Source organism: Malus sylvestris, chromosome 5, assembly GCF_916048215.2.
Source record: "Malus sylvestris chromosome 5, drMalSylv7.2, whole genome shotgun sequence".
Lineage (NCBI taxonomy): Eukaryota > Viridiplantae > Streptophyta > Magnoliopsida > Rosales > Rosaceae > Malus > Malus sylvestris.
The window spans coordinates 45,763,065-45,783,095 of record NC_062264.1 but is presented as its reverse complement, the minus strand read 5'-3'; the positions used below and the strand labels follow the sequence as shown (position 1 = coordinate 45,783,095).

The following is a 20,031-nucleotide window of genomic DNA, read 5'->3' as shown; positions in this document are numbered from 1 at the left end:
ATTATATCTTGCCATCTTGGTAATCGAAGAGTATATGCGGCTAAGCGGGCGATGATGCTACTGTGACGGTATCTTAAATCAATCATATATTATCAAGCGTTCAAAATTTTCTCAAGTGGTACTGTGTGATTACCTTGAAAAACAGCCACAATGTCATCACTATAAGAGACAAAATATCAATCAACCCAATGATACAAGTGTCTAGTTTGTGCATACAACAAAATTTGGTGTATCAGAAAGATAACTACATACCTTGATATGAACAAATGTTGGACACCACTTGGCTTAAACGGTTTGGAGTCCAAGAAGTAAGAGATCATTTATACACTAATCAAACTAGAAACTAGGGTTAGTAAGGGTGCAGAGTCATTTGAAAATCTTTTATGTTAGCCATCACTGCCGGAGTTTTCTACAGTCATTCCTATGTTCAAACATGTACTCGATCCCGATACACGCTTCCTGGGTTTGCTCACCGTCGGATTTGATGGAGGACCCAGGCTCAGTTGGTGCGTCATGTCCACCACTTGTTTCTGCGTTGCACCTCCCCTTGTGCTCAGTTTTGCCTTCTTACAAGACCGAGCAGGAGAAGATGACTGCAAGTCTTTGGCAGCAAAACTGCTGTCCATTGTACTTTCGTCATACTTGGACATAATGCGCAAAGGGTGATCTGGCGCGCACGAATCCAAACTTAACCATGAAGAATTACTGGCATCGTCCAAGTAAGGAATTCTGTGAATATTGTCCTGAGGACGATAAGTGGGTTTTGGCTCACACTCCTTGCCATCAAGATCTGCTGTTGCAGGTCTTTTCATTGCAAACGATGGAACATCCTATAAACAAGAAAATGGAAAGTCAGAAAAAGGAACAAATGAGGACTCCCTCACCGAACAAGAATGGCGGGTACCGGTAACAATAAGAGATGGAGGCCACTAGTAAATTACTAGCAATGGTAGCATTAATAACTTAGGCAAGAAGTAAAAATATTTGGTTTTCCAAAGTCAATAGAATCTTAAAACTGACTGGGAAAAAAAGACAGAAAAGTCACCTTATTCTGCATCTCAAATATTTCTTCACACGCCGATCCCCCCTCTCCTTCAGAATCAGTCATCTCCTCACACTCAAACTCAACATTTTCTTCATTTTCTTCATCAGAGTCGCTCAACTCTTCCTGTTCCATCTGAATATCAGGTTGGGACTGGTCACCTGTATCATCTACTTTGTACCTGCTAATATTATTACTTGGTACAACAAGCTCGCTACCACGAGCTGAAGAACTTTCAGCCTGCCGAAGCAATGAACCATTAGGACATTGAGTTGTCTTTTCTGGAGCCATTATTCTTGATTTAACTGAATTATTAACAGTGACATCTCTCCTTTTTGAAGCTTTTTCCTTTTTAGATGTAGAACTTAGGTGGATCTCCAAGTCCAGTTCATTAGCTCTCTCATTAGTGCCCATAGCCTGTGGATCAGCATTGACCGACAACTGAGTTGAACCAGTATCACAAGGATATTGGTCTTGAGAACGGTTTCCCCCTGAACCAGCAGAAAGGGGTGCAGTTGAGCATGTTGTTACTTTGGCACTACTTACATAATCAGTTCTTTGCATCAGTGGATGGAAATCAATGGCACGAGATGTTGAGTTGGGTGACTTCAGTGATTTGTCAAAACCATCAACATGGCTTCCTTGTTGAGGATTATGAAAAAAGGCTTAAATGTAGCTGAGGCTGATTTGCTGAAAGAAAACTGAAAGGACTAGAATTGCTGTTGCTGCAGTTCAACGGGAAATAGGACAGACGTCCATCTTCTGGGGCCTGGAACAGCAGAGGATGCATCTGAAGATCAGAATCAACATCTCTTCCTTCCTTTACACATTTATCCTTGATAATTCTAGAATCTTCTGGATGCAACGTCAAAACACTGTCTTTCAGAGAACTACTTTTATTCTGTGTAGCTGTTATGGCATCAGAGGTCCCGAACCTTCCAACTTTAGATTGAGAAAAGGGATTGTGAGTTGCAGCAACACCACTACCACCTCCAGAAGCAGAAACTGTGGAAGATGCCCCACGTAAAGAGCCTCTGAAGGCAGATTGTGAGACTACACGAACAGATGGTGGAAGATTCACAGGAGGCAATTCCGGAGTTAGCTTAACCAGTTGTGCGCCATTAGTTCTACGAGCTCGATACGGCCGATGATAGAGTTGAGAAACCGAATGATTCGCTTGTGTGGTACTGGATGCAAAATGTCTAACACCAGTGATTTGAGATTGACCATGTGGACACTGTGACACGGTCTGGGCTCGAAGAACTTCCTTACGCCCAAAAACATCTACCCATTCATGGTTAGCACCTCTGGATAGGGTACCACTATTAGGGCTTCTTTCTACACAGGAAATACCCGGTCTCCAGTCTGCTAAAAAGGCCTCATGAACATAAGTTTCACCTGCATTATTCTCGGTCAAACCATCTGCGTTGTTCTCTCCACCAGACTTTTCAGCTTGGCAGTCCTGCATCAGTACCAAACTTTAAAATAAAATCACCATCCATTTAATGGGCTTTCAATCATCTATAATCCACACTCAGCTAAACTATAGGTGTGTGCAAAGAAAAGTTCCAAATGAATCTTTTTCTACATTTCTGAAAAATGAGTAAAATTGGACTTGGCGCACATTTACCACACATCTATGCTAAATTGACAAACTTAAAGAATGTACGATGCACTTTATTGTAACTTTTAGAAACAAATCGTACCAAATGTTCTAATTCTTACATTTTGTAATTACTTTTTATCTTAAAGTTCAAAAAATTCTACATACCCTACAATTCCTAAGCCTCAATACATTCATCAATATTTAGGAAGCAAAGGATATACTTAGCAATAAGTCTAGCCACACCCTTTTCTCTAATATGAGCAGTTCGACAGCCAACACAATGTTTTATTCTTATATCCATCATAAAAGAATAACTCAAAACTACAAAATCAAAGCAAATAGAATTGCCAACACAATGTTCTAAGTTCAAGGGAAATCATATCTCTTTCTCGGGTGAATTTTGCCAACTAGACAAATCTGCATTTTTGTCCTTCCTTCTTTTTGATTCATATAATCGCCTCTTCTCCTTTTTCGATTCATCAACCTTATATGACTTCTGAGTCCCAATAGCAATACGCCATTGCCGAGGCAACAAGGATGGATATCTATGTGGGACAATGACTTTCATATTTGTAGCAATGGTCATTCCAACATAACTCGTTTTGACAAAAAATTTTACATAGTTGACAAAAAGGATCATAATTACACACTTTGATGAGTTGAGGGACTCTAATTATATAAATGATTATTCCAACATAACATATTTTGACAAAATTTTGAAGAAATTGATGAAAAGGATTATAGCTGCACATTTTGATAAGTTGAGGGACCAATGGTAATAGATTTTTAGTTGAGGGATCATTGCTCAAATTTGATTAAAGTTCAGGTTCATTGCTACAATTGACTCTAAAATAAAAGGGGCTTTAGGGTTGGGTGGGGATAGATAGCCTTTAGGGAACTAAGATTGTACTTTGAACTTCTTTTCCTCTTGTTCGCAAGCTCTGCAGCCGTCTCAGATTTCTCTTACTTATGCCCTTTCTCTTCGTAGTAAAATCCTCAGACCAGCCCCCAAAAAGGCAAACCCAAACTTGAACTCTCTGATTTCTTCCCTCACACCTCCCTTTCTCTTCGTAGTAAAATCCACAGACCAACCCCCAAAAAGGCAAACCCAAACTTGAACTCTCTGATTTCTTCGCTCATACCTTCCTTAGGTTTTATAAGGTGTTCCATTTATCAAATCCCTTAACTTTCATCCCCAACATCATCATAAAATGGTTGACGAATATCCTTCATCTTGGATCGATTGGATTTGAAATTATATTGATTTATTTAATCAATTTCGGCTAGGTACAAATATACTCTTTTCTTCTCTTCTCTTTCTGTTTTATGAGTTGCTTTAATTTCTTTTTTTTCGAATTATAAATAATTAATTGTGTTCGTGTTCGTGCAGATGATTGCAATCTGATGTGGTTAAACCATGTAGTTTCATTTTTTTTTTTGGCATAAAAAAGATGAAACCTCAGCTCCATTTTCATCCATCCATCATCCAACATTCATTATGGGCAGTCCAAAACAGGCTATAGTAAAGCCCAATTGAAATAAAGCCATGTTGGCCTTCTACATCCCCTAGCTACACGCACCAACTCTCTCCCCAGTAAAGGGAAGGACCTCTCTCCAGAAAAAAGAAACGAGATACAAAAGAGAAAGAAGAAGAAAATGAAGAGAAATCTTGGATATGGATTTTTGATGTTGAAGCAGAGGATGTGTGCTGCTTGTGCTGGGCATTTTGCATCCAGGGTCCCAACCCTAACCCTACCGCAGCTCCCAACCATACCCCAGCAACCAGGTATCAATTTTAACTTTCCTATGAACCCTAATCATTTCTGTGAAACTTTTATATTCTGAAGATTTTATATTTTTTTTTATGTGTATTCTCTCTTCCTGCAGTTCGATGTATCACCAGTTTTTCCTGCATATTTTCGTATTCCATTGAAGCACATGTGCACACAACCTTGAGTCACACAGTCTTCAATGGAAGACTTCATGGCAAGTCAATGTCCATCTTTAAACTCTGTAACATAAAAGATATTATGCAATGGAAGTCTGACTCTGTCCACTTTATATCTGATAATTTTCTTAGCATACATTTTTCTGTTCAGAGCAGTGGGCATGAGTCTTTATTTTTTACTGAGAGGGTAGAGTGTTCTCTCAAAGACTATTTAGGTCGTTTTCCAAACAAATTCGAATTACAGAATCCAACTGCAATTATACCAGAGATACGCCATATAGTGAAGGGTGTTCTGGAGATCTTTTCGAAATACAGTTCTGATAAAAAAGATTTTAGACATATCCACTTTGAAAATTTATATTGGACTGGTAGGAAGGTTGTCGGTGTTATGTTTAGGAAGGACTCAAGTGCCAAGGACTCGAGTGATTTGGATGCTTTAAAAGCGACATTAACTGAAATGTTCGTTGGAACTCTCCCAGTTTGTCTTGAGGAACTCCTGACACAAATTGATCAAAAATCATTGTGAGTATGCATATAATTCTTATGTGATTTATGTATTTTTTTTTTGTTGTTTTTGTAGGCTTTGACTACAAGCAAAATTAATATATTTAGTTTCTTTTTTTTTTAGATCGTTGAAATACCTGCTGGATAATCATTACTCTCAAATGGGATCTGAAGAAAGGATAAGCTACCGGACTTATGTTGTTCGCAACATATTGGAAGGCCCGGTAAGGTTGGCAAATAAAACCAAATTAGAGAACTATTGGAATAATGATACAATTTGTCAGCGTGTCCAAGCTGTCCCATGGAAAACCTCATTAGGTGGAACGTATGGGGGTGGGAGTAATACTAGCCGCTGGAATAGGCAGCAGGAGGACCCAATACAATATCTTATAATGGCAAGGAATCTTGGGGAGCAAAATTCTCATTATTTGACTGCAAGTCAAATTGATAATGATGTGATTGTGCATTATTCTGGCCATGCGGATGCAATTCTTGTGTGCATCTATGCTTTGCATCCACATTTGAACTTTGTCAAGTTGTGGAAGTGCCTAAAGTGATGGAGGTAGCTGAATCTTTACCTGGGTCAAATTTTGGGGAGCAAAGTTTGATGATTTTGATGATTAGCAACGAGGAGAGATTTTGAGTTGAAGATGATCTGGCCAAGTTTGGGTGACTGAGTAGAATAGTAGAATAGATTTTTTATTATGTTTAACTTAATGAGTAGAACCGATTTTGTTATTATGATAGTTTGAAAGTCTCTGTTATTTTCAAACTCAACAGCTTATATATTATGGTTTAAAACGATTGGATGCTTTTTCACATTGTCACCTAATAAGTTGCGCATAGTCTCATTCTTAGTGTGGATACATATTGGAGGAAAAACAAAGATCTTGAGCGATGTACCGTAGGATTGGATGCACAGACTTTTAACTTTATCAATTAAGTAAAGGAGGCATATGTTTGATTGAATAGCAAGTAGGATTTAGTTCCCAAAGATCCATCGGTACTCAAATAACTAGTAGTTGCACAAGTGTGAAAAACCGAGAGTAAACTTGCAAAACAAGAAAAACAAACTACAATCGTAACTTTAGTGTTAAAAATAAAATATGATTTAAATTTAGAACGCGTGACAATTTTGTACTCTTTTTGTCATTAAGTAAGATGAGTAGGGTATTTTAAGAATTTTAAAAAGTAAAATAAATATATTATAAATAAACCATTTGTTGGTTGTTAATTTGTATATATTTCCCTTCTTTGTTAATTGATATGTCTTAGTTTCATTAATAAATATGTGTAGAAATTAAAGTATGGAATAATATTATAGACGAAAATCATTGTCTTACACCGATACCAAATATTTCAATGTTAATTTTGTCCAATATTTTTGTTTTGTTTTTATATTGGGACTGCAATGATGGAAGCATGAATCCATCAATGAGCAAGATTGTTATCTGGTGTCGTAAAAGAAAATTTTGCCTCAATAATTTCTCTTAACCCTAGATGAGCATATACTTTTGGCTTTAGGATAGGACTATATGTTAGTTATCATGAATGTTCCATGCATATATATGTATCGATCGAGTGGCAAACGGATCTCAGGGCCATCATTGTTTTGGTCACCACTTACCCACGTCTGCATACGGATTTGACAAATATATATTGACATAGACCACCAGCTCAAAAAAGGATAGGGCTAGGTTGGGGGTTAAGATCATCTCCAAACAAAGATTGGCCAGATGGCTCGTTTTAGTCATCTGATTCTTCAAGAAATTAATATTTTAATGAACAATACATTACCATATTTCCTATCATCTCCAACCAAGGGGCCAGAGGGCCATAGGCCAAACATAGTCCTGTAAAAAAAGGGATCTCCAACAGAGGGACAAAGGATCATAGGTCAAACATAATTATTATTTAAATTTAAAAACTACAACAACTTAAACAAACTATAAAACAACTACAACAAATTTTGTAAAAAAAAAAAAAAAAAAAAAAAAAGTGGCCCGGCCCGGGCCGGCAGGTTGGCACTTTGACCCTTTTTTATACACTGGGGCCCACGAGCCCTTTGGCCTGGTTTCGTTTTCGGGCTATTTTTGGCCATTTGGCCCTATGGACCCTTCGGTTGGAGATGACCTAACTCTCTTTAGATGGTGGCCTAACAGGCTATTGAAGCTAAATACCATTATACAGTAATACTAAGTGGTTAAATGGTAGACTTTGAATTTGCATTACGTGAACTTGTGCATAGAAGATTGGTGAAGTTTTGCAATTGCTTGGCTGACTGTAAAAGGGAGTAAGATTCTCTATCCTCTTATTATTATCTCCTTCCATCCCCTCCACTCACACTCTTCTTTTTGTCTTATTATCTATATAAAATTTTCAAAACAAGATGTAGACGTGACGTAATCATAACCGTTTAAATATGAGAGGATGGAAGGGGAGAGATTAGGAGGGGAGAGATTCATACTCCTTCATGGCTCACGTCAAATTTCTTCTTGTACAAATATTAAGCAGCTGATTTCCCTCCAAATTACAAATTTACCGTTAGCTTAGGCTTAAATGGCTTTCTTTAGTTTTTGGTTTTTATTATTTCAGATCGTCAATATCTTTGTTTACACACAGTCCTAAATTTTGATTGTATTCATTTTCAAACTGCTGTTTTTTTTACCCTTACATGTAATATTATATATGCAGTTTTAAATTATCATTATTATTATTATTTGAATTTTGATAGATGGACAACTGCCAGCAGTTGGAATTAACTTGATTGGTGAACAATTCAGCAGCCACTCCTGCTTACACCCAATCCTGTGTGGACACGTGTTCAAATTTTGATTAAAAAAATCAAAACTTGAACACGTGTCCACCCGGAATTGGGCGTAAGCAGGGGTGGCTGCTGAATTTTCAGATTAGAACACGTATTGATCTATCCGTTTATTCTCAACTCAAATTAGAACACGTATTAACTCTCATGGCTTGCATCAAATTTCGTCTTGTACAAACATTAAGCAGCTGATTTCCTTCCAAATTCCAAATTTATCGTTAGCTTAGCTTAATTGGCATTCTAAAGCTTTTGGTTTTTATTCTTTTAGATCGTCAATATCCTTGACGATCAAAATAACTGGATTCTCTCTGATCAACCCCATGTTCCTGGCAGCTTCTCACCCGGACCCGGCTTCTCTACCCTCCCACTTTCCATACACTCCCATCCTCTCTTATTTTGTGCGATCACGGTTAAACCAAGTCAACATTTTATATTGATTTTTTTATAGATATAATAAGATAAAAAACAATAGTGATATAAAATATTGACGTGGATTAACCGTGATCGCACAAAATAGGAGGAGATAAGAGTTTATAGAGATGTTTTCAGACCAAGCCTCTGTTGGAAGGCTTGCTTGGCAGCTTGTTTGCCTTCAAAAACATTTTCAGAAGTATATGATATCTGGAACGATATACATCATATGAGTCCGACACAGCTGTATTGAGAGTAGTTGAGAGAATTTGGCAAACAGCTTAATACTTTTCAAGAAACATATATGAAAAAAAAAAACTCAATAGAAGTTTAGAATGACTAAAGCGAGGAGCACAGAGAAATATTGTTTACTTACAGGAATGAACTTATCATTGTATGGATCTCATATATCATGGTCAATTCCATTTATTAAACCATGAAACTTGTAAAGATGTGGAGCGACTGCAGGATTTCCAGTTACCTCCTTAGCGTTAGTGTTGGATACCTGAAGATAGAGATATGGGTGAAACAGTTGATAAGATACAGTTGGTAATTACAGTTGAAAAGTCTGCTACTAGTATTCACAAAGGCAAATTATGCTTTAGGAGATCGAAAACTGAAAACTTTAGTTCAGTCTCAGGAATTTGTGTACTTGTTTGAATACGCCACAGATTTACCAAAGAAATGCAGCATCCAAACTCAAGGTTGTGAATTGTGAAAAAACCCCAGCTTTACTAAGACCATAACCAGGCAACAGAGACATGGCAATGAATGATATCCTGTCATCATAAAGCACCAATTTCAAATAGATATCCTAAAAATCCGATTAATGAAATTCAAAAAACTTCAGTCTGAAACGAACAATCAAAATCTTCTGCACATACAAGTGTTCAGAGAAGACAGAGAAAAGCTGATTTGGCCCAACAAACGCACCGATGCATACGAAATAATATGCATAGCTCTATTTTTTGTGCAATTGACCTTACTCAACTTGCTTCCCGTAGGTAGTTTTCACTTACCCATGTCCGTAAAAATACACATGCATGTGTAAGAGTAGGCAGCAGCATCACTGCCATACTTTTATGACTTAATTCATTTGTAGTACAAGGTGGCATATAAACTGCGTATTCATTTTTGCTATGCTTCCTCCTTTCTTCCACCGAATAAGGAGGACCACTAATTTGAAGACATCTGATGTTGTGCCACTTTTTCCTGTGAAATTAATAAATTCTAAAATAAGCAATTGTATCACGAGTACTCACAGGATGAAATCCACTTTGGAGTAGTACTTGTAGGGCAGCATGGCAAAAGAAACCAAATCTCTCTGCATCATTTTTACAGCCATATATGCAACCTGCATAAAAGAATCTGCAAAGAGAAAAAGAAATAGAAAACATTTGTTGTAAACAACAAATTGCTGCATCTGGCACAATGACATTCTTGTTTACAAATTACAGTAGAATCAATTGCCAGATATAAAAAGTGTAAATATATATCAACCATTAAAAAGAAAACAAAAGGTAGTAAACCTGATAAGTACATTAGAAACACGTGATTTTGAAGGACGTGAAAGAGGAAATTACCCGTTTTGAGGCTCCAAAAGTAGATCGAAACACCTTCCACTTTCCCAAACCAAACTTTTATTTCCGTTCCTCCCCAAGAGAAGCTTCTGTTACAGTGAAACTCCTTCGCATATATCAGAAGAACACAGACATTTAGCAATTTAGAACCAAATTATTATGAAGCTCATGTTGAATAAGAACAACTAAATGCATGAATCATGGACAACAGAATGGAAAAAAAAAAAAAAAAAACAAGAAAGAGAAAATATCTGTGTTTTAAAAAAACATCCAGTAATCATCTCCAAAATAGGCAGGCAAATGCCAGATATAAGACCTAGAATGAGCACTCTTGCACCATTTGTCGTCTCTTTAAGATATCTGCCTCTGCATGTGCTCTGTCAGCTTCACTTGCTGCCTTCTCCGCTTCAATTCGCCTCTGCTCTTCTGCTTGCCCTTCTCTCTCAGCTTGCTCCTTCACAATTGTCTCTTGTTCTTTACGCTTCTGCTCAAGCAAGAAATCTTCAAATGCAAAGAGGTCCATTCCACCTTCCACTGTTATGCAGAAATCCTATCTACAGTAAGATTAGGGAGTACCCACTAAGAATAAGAACATGAGTTTCACCCAAAAAGCTTCCACTTTTACAAAATCTCCAACCAATGCCCCACCAAAAGTGGGTAAAGGGGTGGGGTAGTATAGGTCCTAGGTTCGATGCACGGGGTGGGCGTAGAAAAAAATTTAAAAAAAAATACCCAATGAGAGAAATATTAGAACAATAAGTAGAAAATTCACACATACAGACGCATATATGTATACAAATTTATATAAGAAATGTCTAACCCTTCCATGGGGTGAGAACCAGTGGAAGGTTGGAGCTTTAAGATGCTTCTTATCGGTTGGAAAAGTCCTCTGCAACTGAGCGGCCTCCGTGCATGTATAGAAACCTCCATGGCAGAAGAATGTTTGTTCTGCTGCTTCCTTCTTGCTCCTTCGAGCACAGCACACACACACAAATTATAATCCCCACTGATCAGCAACCCATCTCGAAGACTGAGCTTATCAGTTAATTAATTAATTAAATATCAAAGATCTTAGATTGATATGTTTCATAAAATAACAAGGAAAATTTCGTGGTGTATCTAAGGACACGGCACCAACATCATTATTATTCCATTTAAAGAGATTAGAGCATCTAGTTTTATTTTATTAATAGACACAGATACCAGGCATATTAACGATATAATCCACTCTTATTATAACATGTGAAATATGAAGTAATCATTAAAAAATGTTTGTGTTATTATGCTGTGCTTTTAGCTGAATTCAGTCACGTGTGTAATGCTAGTGTTGATTAATTAATTAGTACGGGTGTCAAATCTGGACCGTTGAATTGTGTTGGTTTTGGAGTTTCGGGTGTGAGAGATGGCAGTAGTTTGGAACTTTCCAAGAGAAAATGTTTAAGGAGGGTTTTGTTTGTATATGGATATTCTTTTTTGTAGTTCTATTTAGTAAGCCTTCATTGCTTTAAGATGCTAAAACAAGGATAAAGGAAGAAAAGTGGCCCAACATTTGGCCGACGTCTAACTGGCACGATTACACACCGATGTAAAACGAGTTTCTCAAACAACAACAAATTATTCTATTCTGAATCATGTCCAAGTCAACCACAAACACCGTTTGTCTGTTGCTAAAATTAGTCATGCACGAGGGAGTAATGGGAATGGAGTGCAGGTTGTAGCATGGTGCCCTCATACGTATCCCATGATCAAAGTTAATGTAGATCGCGCCTGGAAGGGCAATCCACTAGCTCCTGGCATTGGAATTCTTATGACAGGCTCAGTGGATAGTCTGATTAGGGGGGGAATTGTATCCATTTGACTCGGTCGTCACCTGAGGAAGTGGAAGCTAAAGCCGTACTTGAAGGATTGAAACTTGCAGCTTCTAGCGGTCATCGTAATGTGGTTTTGGAAGATGATTGCAAAAATGTTATGGAAATAATTTAGAAAAGAAACTTGGAAGGTATGTGGAAAATCATTCCAATCTGGAAGAAATAAGGAGACATGCTCGCTCGTTCTCTTCCCGTCATTGGAAATGGATTCCTAGGTCAGCAAACAAAGCAGCTCAAGCAGCTACATTGCTGGCGATACAGAGGGTCGTGCTCTTCGAAATGGGACTCTGTGCCCCCTCCCTCTCTAGTCAATATCCTTATCTTCTCCTTTTCTAAGGAGTCTTCTCCAATAACGTTCAAAGATTTATACAGCCGACCCTACTTATTGAAAAAATACTTTGTTGTTGTTGTAGATAGTCCTAGTACATCCCTTTTTATGTTGTTCCATCGTATCGTATGTATGTATATTATTTTCATTTTAATTAAATGAGTCTTGTAGTCCATCGCAGTACATAACATGAAACGAGTACTAATATGCATGCGAAGTTGAAATAGGAGTACTTATTGAACATAGGAAACACAAAACTGCAAACATAAACATAAACATATGTATGACAAATATCCAGCAATAGTCCATCGTAGTACGACAATTATCTGAATATGAGCACAACATAAGACCAAATTTAAACAAGCATAATAGTCACTGTCATGAACCACATCGCGAACAGCATAAATATAATGAGTATCAAATTTTAAGCGCATCCTATCCGGTCCAATCCAAGGCCAACTTAATCCTCAGACATGTGACTTCGTAGCCAACTAACCTTACGTGTCCCCACCTTCAGTAGCGTTGCTCTCTTCTCAGGGTTAGCTTTTAATATCCCTTTTGCATACCACCACAGACCGCTATGTTCATAACAATAGGGGTTAGCTGATACAGCCCTCATCGCTTCATCAAGGGAAGGTGCACTGCCACGACTATGAACTGATTCAACAGGGCCATCACTCTGTTCTGATGATGTCGATGCATCACCCACTCTCCCCCCTCCTAAAGCAACTACTTTGTCATTTTCGTTTGCATCAGTCTTAGCTTGCACGACAAGTTGCTGATAAGTGCTCTTCCTTTTTCCCTTCCCTTTCCCAGATGAGCCCATAGGGTGGATGACGTGCCTTCCAGTGAAAAAAATAAATAAAATTCAACAAAGGCAGATCGCATTCAGAGGAAACTTCACTTGAACCATTAAAAAAACAAAAGAAAAGGAAAAACAAAAACCTCAACCGGCAGTCACCAGTATCGGACTGCACTCGCAATTATGCAGCAGAAGCATGCAACTGTGAAGTTATTTAGAAAATAACTACCTGTAGAGTTTTTCACAAGTATCCAGCACGAGGTTGGGAATCTCAACTGGCGGCCTATGTAGATAGCGGCTGGGAAAAATCTCACCCACCTTTTTCCCATTTTGATAGAAATGGAATGTTGGCTGCAGCAGAATGGACAAATAAACACCAAAGCATTTATTAAGAAAAACAAGATGAACAATCATATTAATGAAGTAAGCATGCACATTTTTTTTTTAAAAAATAAAAAGGAGGGGGATACAATCATTTACCAGAGAGCTAACACCCATCAGTCCTGCCAGTGGGTGCCAGTTCTGCAAATAGAGTTATAAAATGTTACGACTACAACATAGAAATTCATTAATCTTAAGATCCATAACTAGAATTTGAAAAAAGACAACACTTTGTTTTCTTCTTAACCTTAAAATGGGAATATGACTTAACTAGTTATCAAAGGATCCAAGGCAACAGAAGGCCGGATTACAACACCATACCTGTATATCAAACACAAACTTATACACTGTTACATGTGGGAATTGTTCCCTCATCTTTCGAGTGGTTGGAGATCCAAAAAGAAAGCCTGAAAAAGAAGAGTCCATATATAAGTTGCAAAGGAGCAGTTTAGAACAAATAAATTGATTCATAAAATTGTTCATTAGAACTTACAACTTTGAGCATCGTGCCTAACAAAGTAGAAAACTGCTGGCAGTTGTTCATCTATCAAAATTCAAAAATTAATAATAATGATTATTTAAAACTGCATGTATAATATTACATGTAAGGGGAAAAAATACAGCAGTTTGGAAATGAATACAAGCAAAGTTTAGGACTATGTGTGAACCGGAACCGGTTGAGTGAACTGTGGAGCTGGAATCTGCGTATTGCTAGTGAATTTTTAGTTTGACCTAACCAGTAGTTGTGGTGGATATTCTTCCTTTTGCTACGAAGCCGAAGCTAAAAAATGCCTAATAAATAAGATGACGATGCAGTGGAAAAATGAGGAATACCTTTAACTTTTCGAATTGCTCTCCGATATTCGTCCTCTTCCCGCAAGATGACCATGGCCGCGGGACTTGGAAATTTAATTTCTATAAAAATAGCACAGCAGTCTCAGAGGCAAACAACAGAATCATCGGAAGAGAAAGAGAAAGGGGTTACCTCGGGGAGATAGAAACGGGGACGGGGACTGGAACTGGGCTGGGGCGGGGGCTGAGGACAGCCGTCGTCGGTGTTGCAGAAAATGCAGGGAGTCGAGAAAGACGGGTGATTTGGGAGTGGAAGTAATATGAATAGAGGGGGATAAAGACGGTGCGGTTGAGATCCAATTTAGGGTTTTTAGGGTTTGCATACAGTTTAGGAAAAACTTGGGATTGTCGAGACGACCGAGACCTTGGGTTTGGAAGGAGCCATTGCCTAGGCCGTTTCCACTTCCAAGCAAAGCCTGACGCATCAAAAGGCCACTGATACTATTCCTCGCCATGTTTCTCCGATCTGGATTCCTTCTGTTTTTTTCTTTTCTTTCCACCGGCCCTTCTTGAACTCGCCTTCTAGTAGTCTCTCAATCTCCAATTTTGGGGTGTTTTTCTTCCATACTAGCCCTCAGTATCATCCGCAATAAATGTGCCCCTTTAAAATTGAAAAACAGAACCAGGAGATAGAAAACACCCAAAAGAAAGAACAAACCAAAACCAAAAGAAGCCAAGAGAGAGGAGGAGAATGGCGAAGAGAAATCTGGGGTTTTTGATGCGGCAGTTGCTGGTCAGTAGCAACAACCCTGGTGCCGGTGTTGGTTTTCCCTTCCACCACCGTAGGCATTTTGTTTCCAGTTCTACCCAAACCCTAACCCTAACCCTACCCTGCTCATCGATTATTCCATCTTATTCTCTTCATACTCTCCAACACCGAAGATTCCTCTGTTCCTGGACGGATTCGGACGGCGATTGGGGTCCGTTGCCCGATGTTTTGCATCCAGCACCACCTCCTCCTCTACCTCCATTTAGGTATTGGTATTGGCCACCTGGTACACTACCTCCACCTCCATATCCACGAAACGCTGACCTATGTAGTTCCCCTATTGGTTATCACAAGGCACTAAAAGAAATTCAAGGTATTAATTTTTGAGTTTCATTCTGCACCATACCTTGAATACTGTGGTATTATTTAATATTTTTTCACTCGTAATTTCTTATATTTCGTTCTGAATAAACAAAAAAAAAACTTCTAATTCGTTTTCTTTATTGGGACAGATGAGGGCCTTTCATCGGTTCTCTTCTTCACTGAAGACCATTGCCGGACTAGTAAGTCCCAAGTCTCGTGATCCATGAATTAACTTTCGTTTTTTAACTAATTTATGAATGTACTTTCATCATCCCGAATTATCATTTTGTTCTTTTTTTTCTTTCAAGTAATGAATTTTCTTCTTGGGCAGTGCAGGCTCTAAAGCGATACATCCATTATTTCTGGATTTATGCAACAAGTGTAAACATATGACAGTGTATGTTCTTCCCCTGCCAAGGGTATGAATCCTCTGTTAAATTTGATCATCCTAAGCATTTTTTTTATTATTTAAGATTTATGGTCTTATTCATCATCCATCATCATGCATAGAATAGAAGAATGATGCTATATTTTCTTGTTATGCCTCGACATCATTAGACCTGACGGTTATTCCATCTTTATAGACTGGACTATTCTCAATGCATATGCTGGGTCTCAAGTCGGTAAATAACTCAATCCTTTGTATTTTGTTTGAATGCAAATGTCTATTTATTAGTTGATTTATGTTTTTTCTTTTGTGTGTGTGTTGTTAAGCCATTGTTCTCCGAACTACTTAAGATTTTGATTTATGTTATTTCATTTGAAAACGGGTTTCTGCTTGGTTTCAATCTATTGTTCATTTTGCTGCAGCCAACGTTCCAATTCTATCTCCATGGGGAAAAGGTGAAAGAGCTTTCCACTGGATCCTTGAGGCGCGTTTTTAAGACTTTAGAAAATGTCTACAGGTAATTATTTTCTTGGGAAAACTTGATATAGATCCAATTTTGTAAGCCACAATTGGAAATAGTCCACTTATGTGAAATAGGTCCAATGACTAGGATTACACATCAGCATATTTACATTTTCATACCAATATACCCCTATGATTATAAGTTATTATAAATATGTAAATGCACATAATCCCTTAATTTTTGGATTGATAGTTCCTTAATTATAGGATTTGAACTAATCCATTAATAACTTAAAACCTCTCTGGTAAGAAATGTAGGTTGGGTGAGGTGATTATGAGGGATGAGAAGGGGATGTTTATTGCTTCTGCTGTTGGGCATCAAGGGGGAGTATCCTCCCCTTTCAGCTAAAGCTATTGCAGCATGGAAGGCTACAATACAGTTGCTCCAACATGAGTTACACGTTGTTGCGCTACGACTTTTCTGAGGGAAACACAATCATACTATCATAGTACTTGCTGCTATACAACACTGGGTTTCGTTGGTGTTTATCTACTTGAATATCAATCTACCTTGTACATTGATTATCTATATTATAGATTAATAGTATTTTATCTGCCTTTATCACATGTTTTTGATAGTTTATCTCAAATTAAATGTTTATCAACTTGTATCATAGTTTTTTGCTCATAGTTTGTAGAGTATATCTGCTTTCTCGATATAAAGTATTTCTCTTCCTATATAACAGGTATATATGGAGGTAGACAATACTTTTTGTTTATCTACCTATATTATAGGTCTTTGTTTATGCTCTACCTTACATATTTTTCTTCTTTATAATATACCTATATTATAGATTAATTATATTAATATCACAGGTTTCTTACTTCCCACCATTTTTAATTTTTGATTAACTTATCATATTTGTTGTATATGAATTTATAAATTTTTGATAAACTTATCATATTTGTTTATAAAATGTTTTGATTGAAAGGTGGGTAGGTAAAGGCATTTAAAATTTAAAAATTTAAATCTATTTTTATTTTTACTTTGAGGGGTAGAACAAGTACAATAACAAATTAAATAAAACTGGACTTGATCTGAAAACAGTTGAGTTTTTTGGACATGGATCAAAATGCTTGTTACTCTAAGTTTTCATGTATGCTTTTGTTCATTTGTAACTGTTCAAGTCAAGTTTTCTCCAAATCTGATATTTTTTTTTTCTTTACATCTTTCTGGTAAATGGGTGAAGCACATAACATGTTTCTAAACTGACCCTCTTGTTGAATTGCCCGTCTGGTGTACTTGCCCCTAAATGTTTGTCAAGTCCATCTGGGATGAAGAAAAGGATAAGACGACGTGGATCTAAGGAAGCTAAGAAGGAAGAAGTTGATCCCTCCAAACTTTCAAAGGTACTTCCGAGTAGGTTTCATGCATCAGAAGTTCCTAAAGTGATGGAGGCACTTGAATCTTTACCTGAGGTAGAGCCCTTGAGCGATTTGTGGTGGTTCGCCAAAGGGTTATTTACATCGCATGAGAAGAGAGAGAGATTTTCTGGTTTGGAAGATGATCGGGCCAAGCTTGAATGGCTCAATCGTGAAATGACGGAGTAATAAACTGGATGCACTTGTATTATGCTTGACTGAATGACCGGAATAGATTTGTTATGTTGGAGTGTTATTCAGGTTACGAATTCTACTAGTATGTTGGATTCTGGTGATCATATATGTAATATACAGATGCTTTCAATTTGAAAAGCTCCGTTATTGTCAAGCTTAACAGCTTTTGTTGTATGTTTGATGGTCTAAAACAACCTAGTTTTGGTTTTCTCGGCTCATATTCTCTCTCGTCTCTGTCTAAAATCAAGCTATATAATATATAATTCAAACTTGTTGCAGAGCGTGAGAGCTATAATGAGCGCGAGACTTGGCACTACAGAGCTGCTCATTACAGCTATCACGCTCATCGTCTTGCCAAGTCTTGCCTTCACACAATCCAAATTTCCGTTTGTTGATCTTTGAGTTCGGACGAGGGAGAGATTTTGACTCCACCTAACGAGAGGCATGGCACTATGGAGTGGGAAGTCATATGTCATCCTTATCGTCCCATTTTCTGGGGATATGGTGTAATCACTTACTCTAACTTGTTTCAAGTTTAAATGTCACTTAGACCTTAAGATGTTAAATTTAAAGTGCAACTAGGTTCCAACATTTTTCCCACTTGGACTTAAAACTGGTCATCCTTGTATAAGTAACGTCTTAACCAAAATCAATTCCCTAGTGACCACATGAGTGAACAATGAATATTCATTCCCTCACGCATCTACTATAACAAACCTTGGATACAACTCCAAAAAAACTGCACAAAATGGTGCAATCACTCTGGAATCACAATACCAAGGGCTATTTATGCATGATGCTTAATACATGTCAGCCAAATGGGAGTTTCACTTTATACTCCCAATGGAGAGCCCTTACCTTATCGTTGCTGCATACTTGATGAAGCATCATCAGCTGCCATGCAAGCTGAACATCCAAAACTCCTGAAATTTTTAAACAAGTGAAAAACGCAACAGGAAAATACAATGTATAATGCCCTAACATGTTAAATCAACACATGGAATCCAGATTTAACAAGTTTCTCAAATTTATTTGCAGAAAATAGCTATAAAGTAAACGAAGAATAAATTAAACTTTACTCCCACAAGGGCCACAACTATGCTGAATCGAATGATTCTAGAACTTCCATCTGCAACATGCTTCTTCTTCTTGACCACTGCAACTGGCAATGACTTTGTAAGTGGGTCTACAATCATGGAATTTGTATCAACATGTTCAATTACCACCAGCCCTTTCTTTACATCTTCTCTGACAAAACGATACTTGATGTCCATCAAATGATTGGCAGAAGATTGCTTGTTTGTGGAGATGAACACAGTTGTCTTGTTATCACACTAAATCACTATAGGCCTTGAGATTCTGTCTAAATTCCCATTAGAGTGACCATATCTTTGATCCATAATGCCTTTTGTGTAACCTAAAAAGCAACAATGTACTCGTGGACCTCCTATCATCAGCACACCCTGCAAAATCCGAGTCAGAATACCTTATAACCTCCAGTTCTTCAGACTTTCTGTACGTGAGCATGTAGGATTTTGTTCTCTGTAAGTATCTCCTCACCTTCTTGGCAGTCACACAATGTTGCTCTCATGTGTTTGATTGAAACCTGCCAAGCACACTTATAGAAAAGGAGAAGTCTGGTCTCGTGCATACTTGGGCATACATCAAGCTTCCCACCAACGATATATAGGGTTTACTCAGCTTGCTTTGCATCTCCAACCCATTTCTAGGGCACTGAGTCTTGTTTAGCTTATCACCTTTGCACATTGGGACTTCACCACCTGAACAACACTCCATATTGAAGATTTTTAACACCTTTTCAATGTATGACCTTTGTGAAATTCCCAACAAATTTCTTAATCTGTCCTTGATGACCTTTGTGTTTTTGCTCTTGTGCAAGCATTTGCTGGTTAGTAGATTCAATGACCATGTATGATATTGAATGTATTTGTCTTTTTTAGATTGGAGCGTCTTGGAGATATAGTTGTCCTTCCGGCACCATCGTTCAGGATTCCAATACGAGACTCACTAGGGATGGAGCTTTGGCATGTTATTTCCAAATCACTTAACGCTCATCCCCTTGCACGCCAAGTAAGTAATGTACATAAACTCGAGAAGGTTGTTTAGTAGTTATATGATTTACTCATGTTCATGAGTGGTTATTTGATTTATGCATTGTTCATACGACTATCATTTGCATATATTCAAGACTTGAATCTGTTTCAACAGGGTCGAGTTGCATCAACGGCTACAAGGGACCGTACTTTGGAGATTCTTGTAGGAGATAATGGATGGGTTGAGCATCGCGAAAATGGAAAACTCTTTCTTTCGATACTACTAAATGTA

At 37.7% G+C, this 20,031-nt stretch overlaps 2 protein-coding genes, 1 long non-coding RNA gene and 2 pseudogenes across 6 annotated transcripts; 2 read left to right on the top strand and 3 right to left on the bottom strand.

Moving 5' to 3' along the window:
• Nucleotides 1-189: 189 nt before the first annotated feature.
• On the bottom strand, nt 190-2,525 carry LOC126623877 (uncharacterized; annotated as a pseudogene).
• A 1,026-nt stretch (nt 2,526-3,551) lies between these two features.
• LOC126623878 (uncharacterized) lies at nt 3,552-5,927 on the top strand. The gene is made up of 4 exons (XM_050292857.1): nt 3,552-3,935; nt 4,039-4,434; nt 4,536-5,118; nt 5,225-5,927. Exons 2-4 carry the CDS (start codon nt 4,305-4,307, stop codon nt 5,655-5,657), a joined length of 1,146 nt encoding a protein of 381 aa, XP_050148814.1. The 5' UTR covers nt 3,552-3,935; nt 4,039-4,304; the 3' UTR covers nt 5,658-5,927.
• A 2,128-nt stretch (nt 5,928-8,055) lies between these two features.
• On the bottom strand, nt 8,056-10,888 carry LOC126623886 (uncharacterized). 4 transcript variants are annotated; one of them, XR_007623923.1, is made up of 7 exons: nt 10,736-10,888; nt 10,232-10,469; nt 9,919-10,021; nt 9,598-9,703; nt 8,988-9,114; nt 8,712-8,840; nt 8,056-8,579 (listed from the first exon to the last, which is right to left on the bottom strand). It is a non-coding gene; the product is annotated as an uncharacterized LOC126623886 (long non-coding RNA). The 4 variants fall into 4 exon arrangements; XR_007623922.1 differs by having other exon boundaries at nt 10,232-10,449; XR_007623924.1 differs by having other exon boundaries at nt 8,056-8,545; nt 10,232-10,449.
• Nucleotides 10,889-12,354: 1,466 nt separating this feature from the next.
• Nucleotides 12,355-14,601, bottom strand: LOC126623880 (uncharacterized). The gene is made up of 7 exons (XM_050292859.1): nt 14,280-14,601; nt 14,129-14,209; nt 13,788-13,838; nt 13,616-13,701; nt 13,394-13,435; nt 13,143-13,264; nt 12,355-12,953 (listed from the first exon to the last, which is right to left on the bottom strand). Exons 1-7 carry the CDS (start codon nt 14,599-14,601, stop codon nt 12,572-12,574), a joined length of 1,086 nt encoding a protein of 361 aa, XP_050148816.1. The 3' UTR covers nt 12,355-12,571.
• Nucleotides 14,602-14,837: 236 nt separating this feature from the next.
• On the top strand, nt 14,838-17,845 carry LOC126623885 (uncharacterized; annotated as a pseudogene).
• Nucleotides 17,846-20,031: the final 2,186 nt, after the last annotated feature.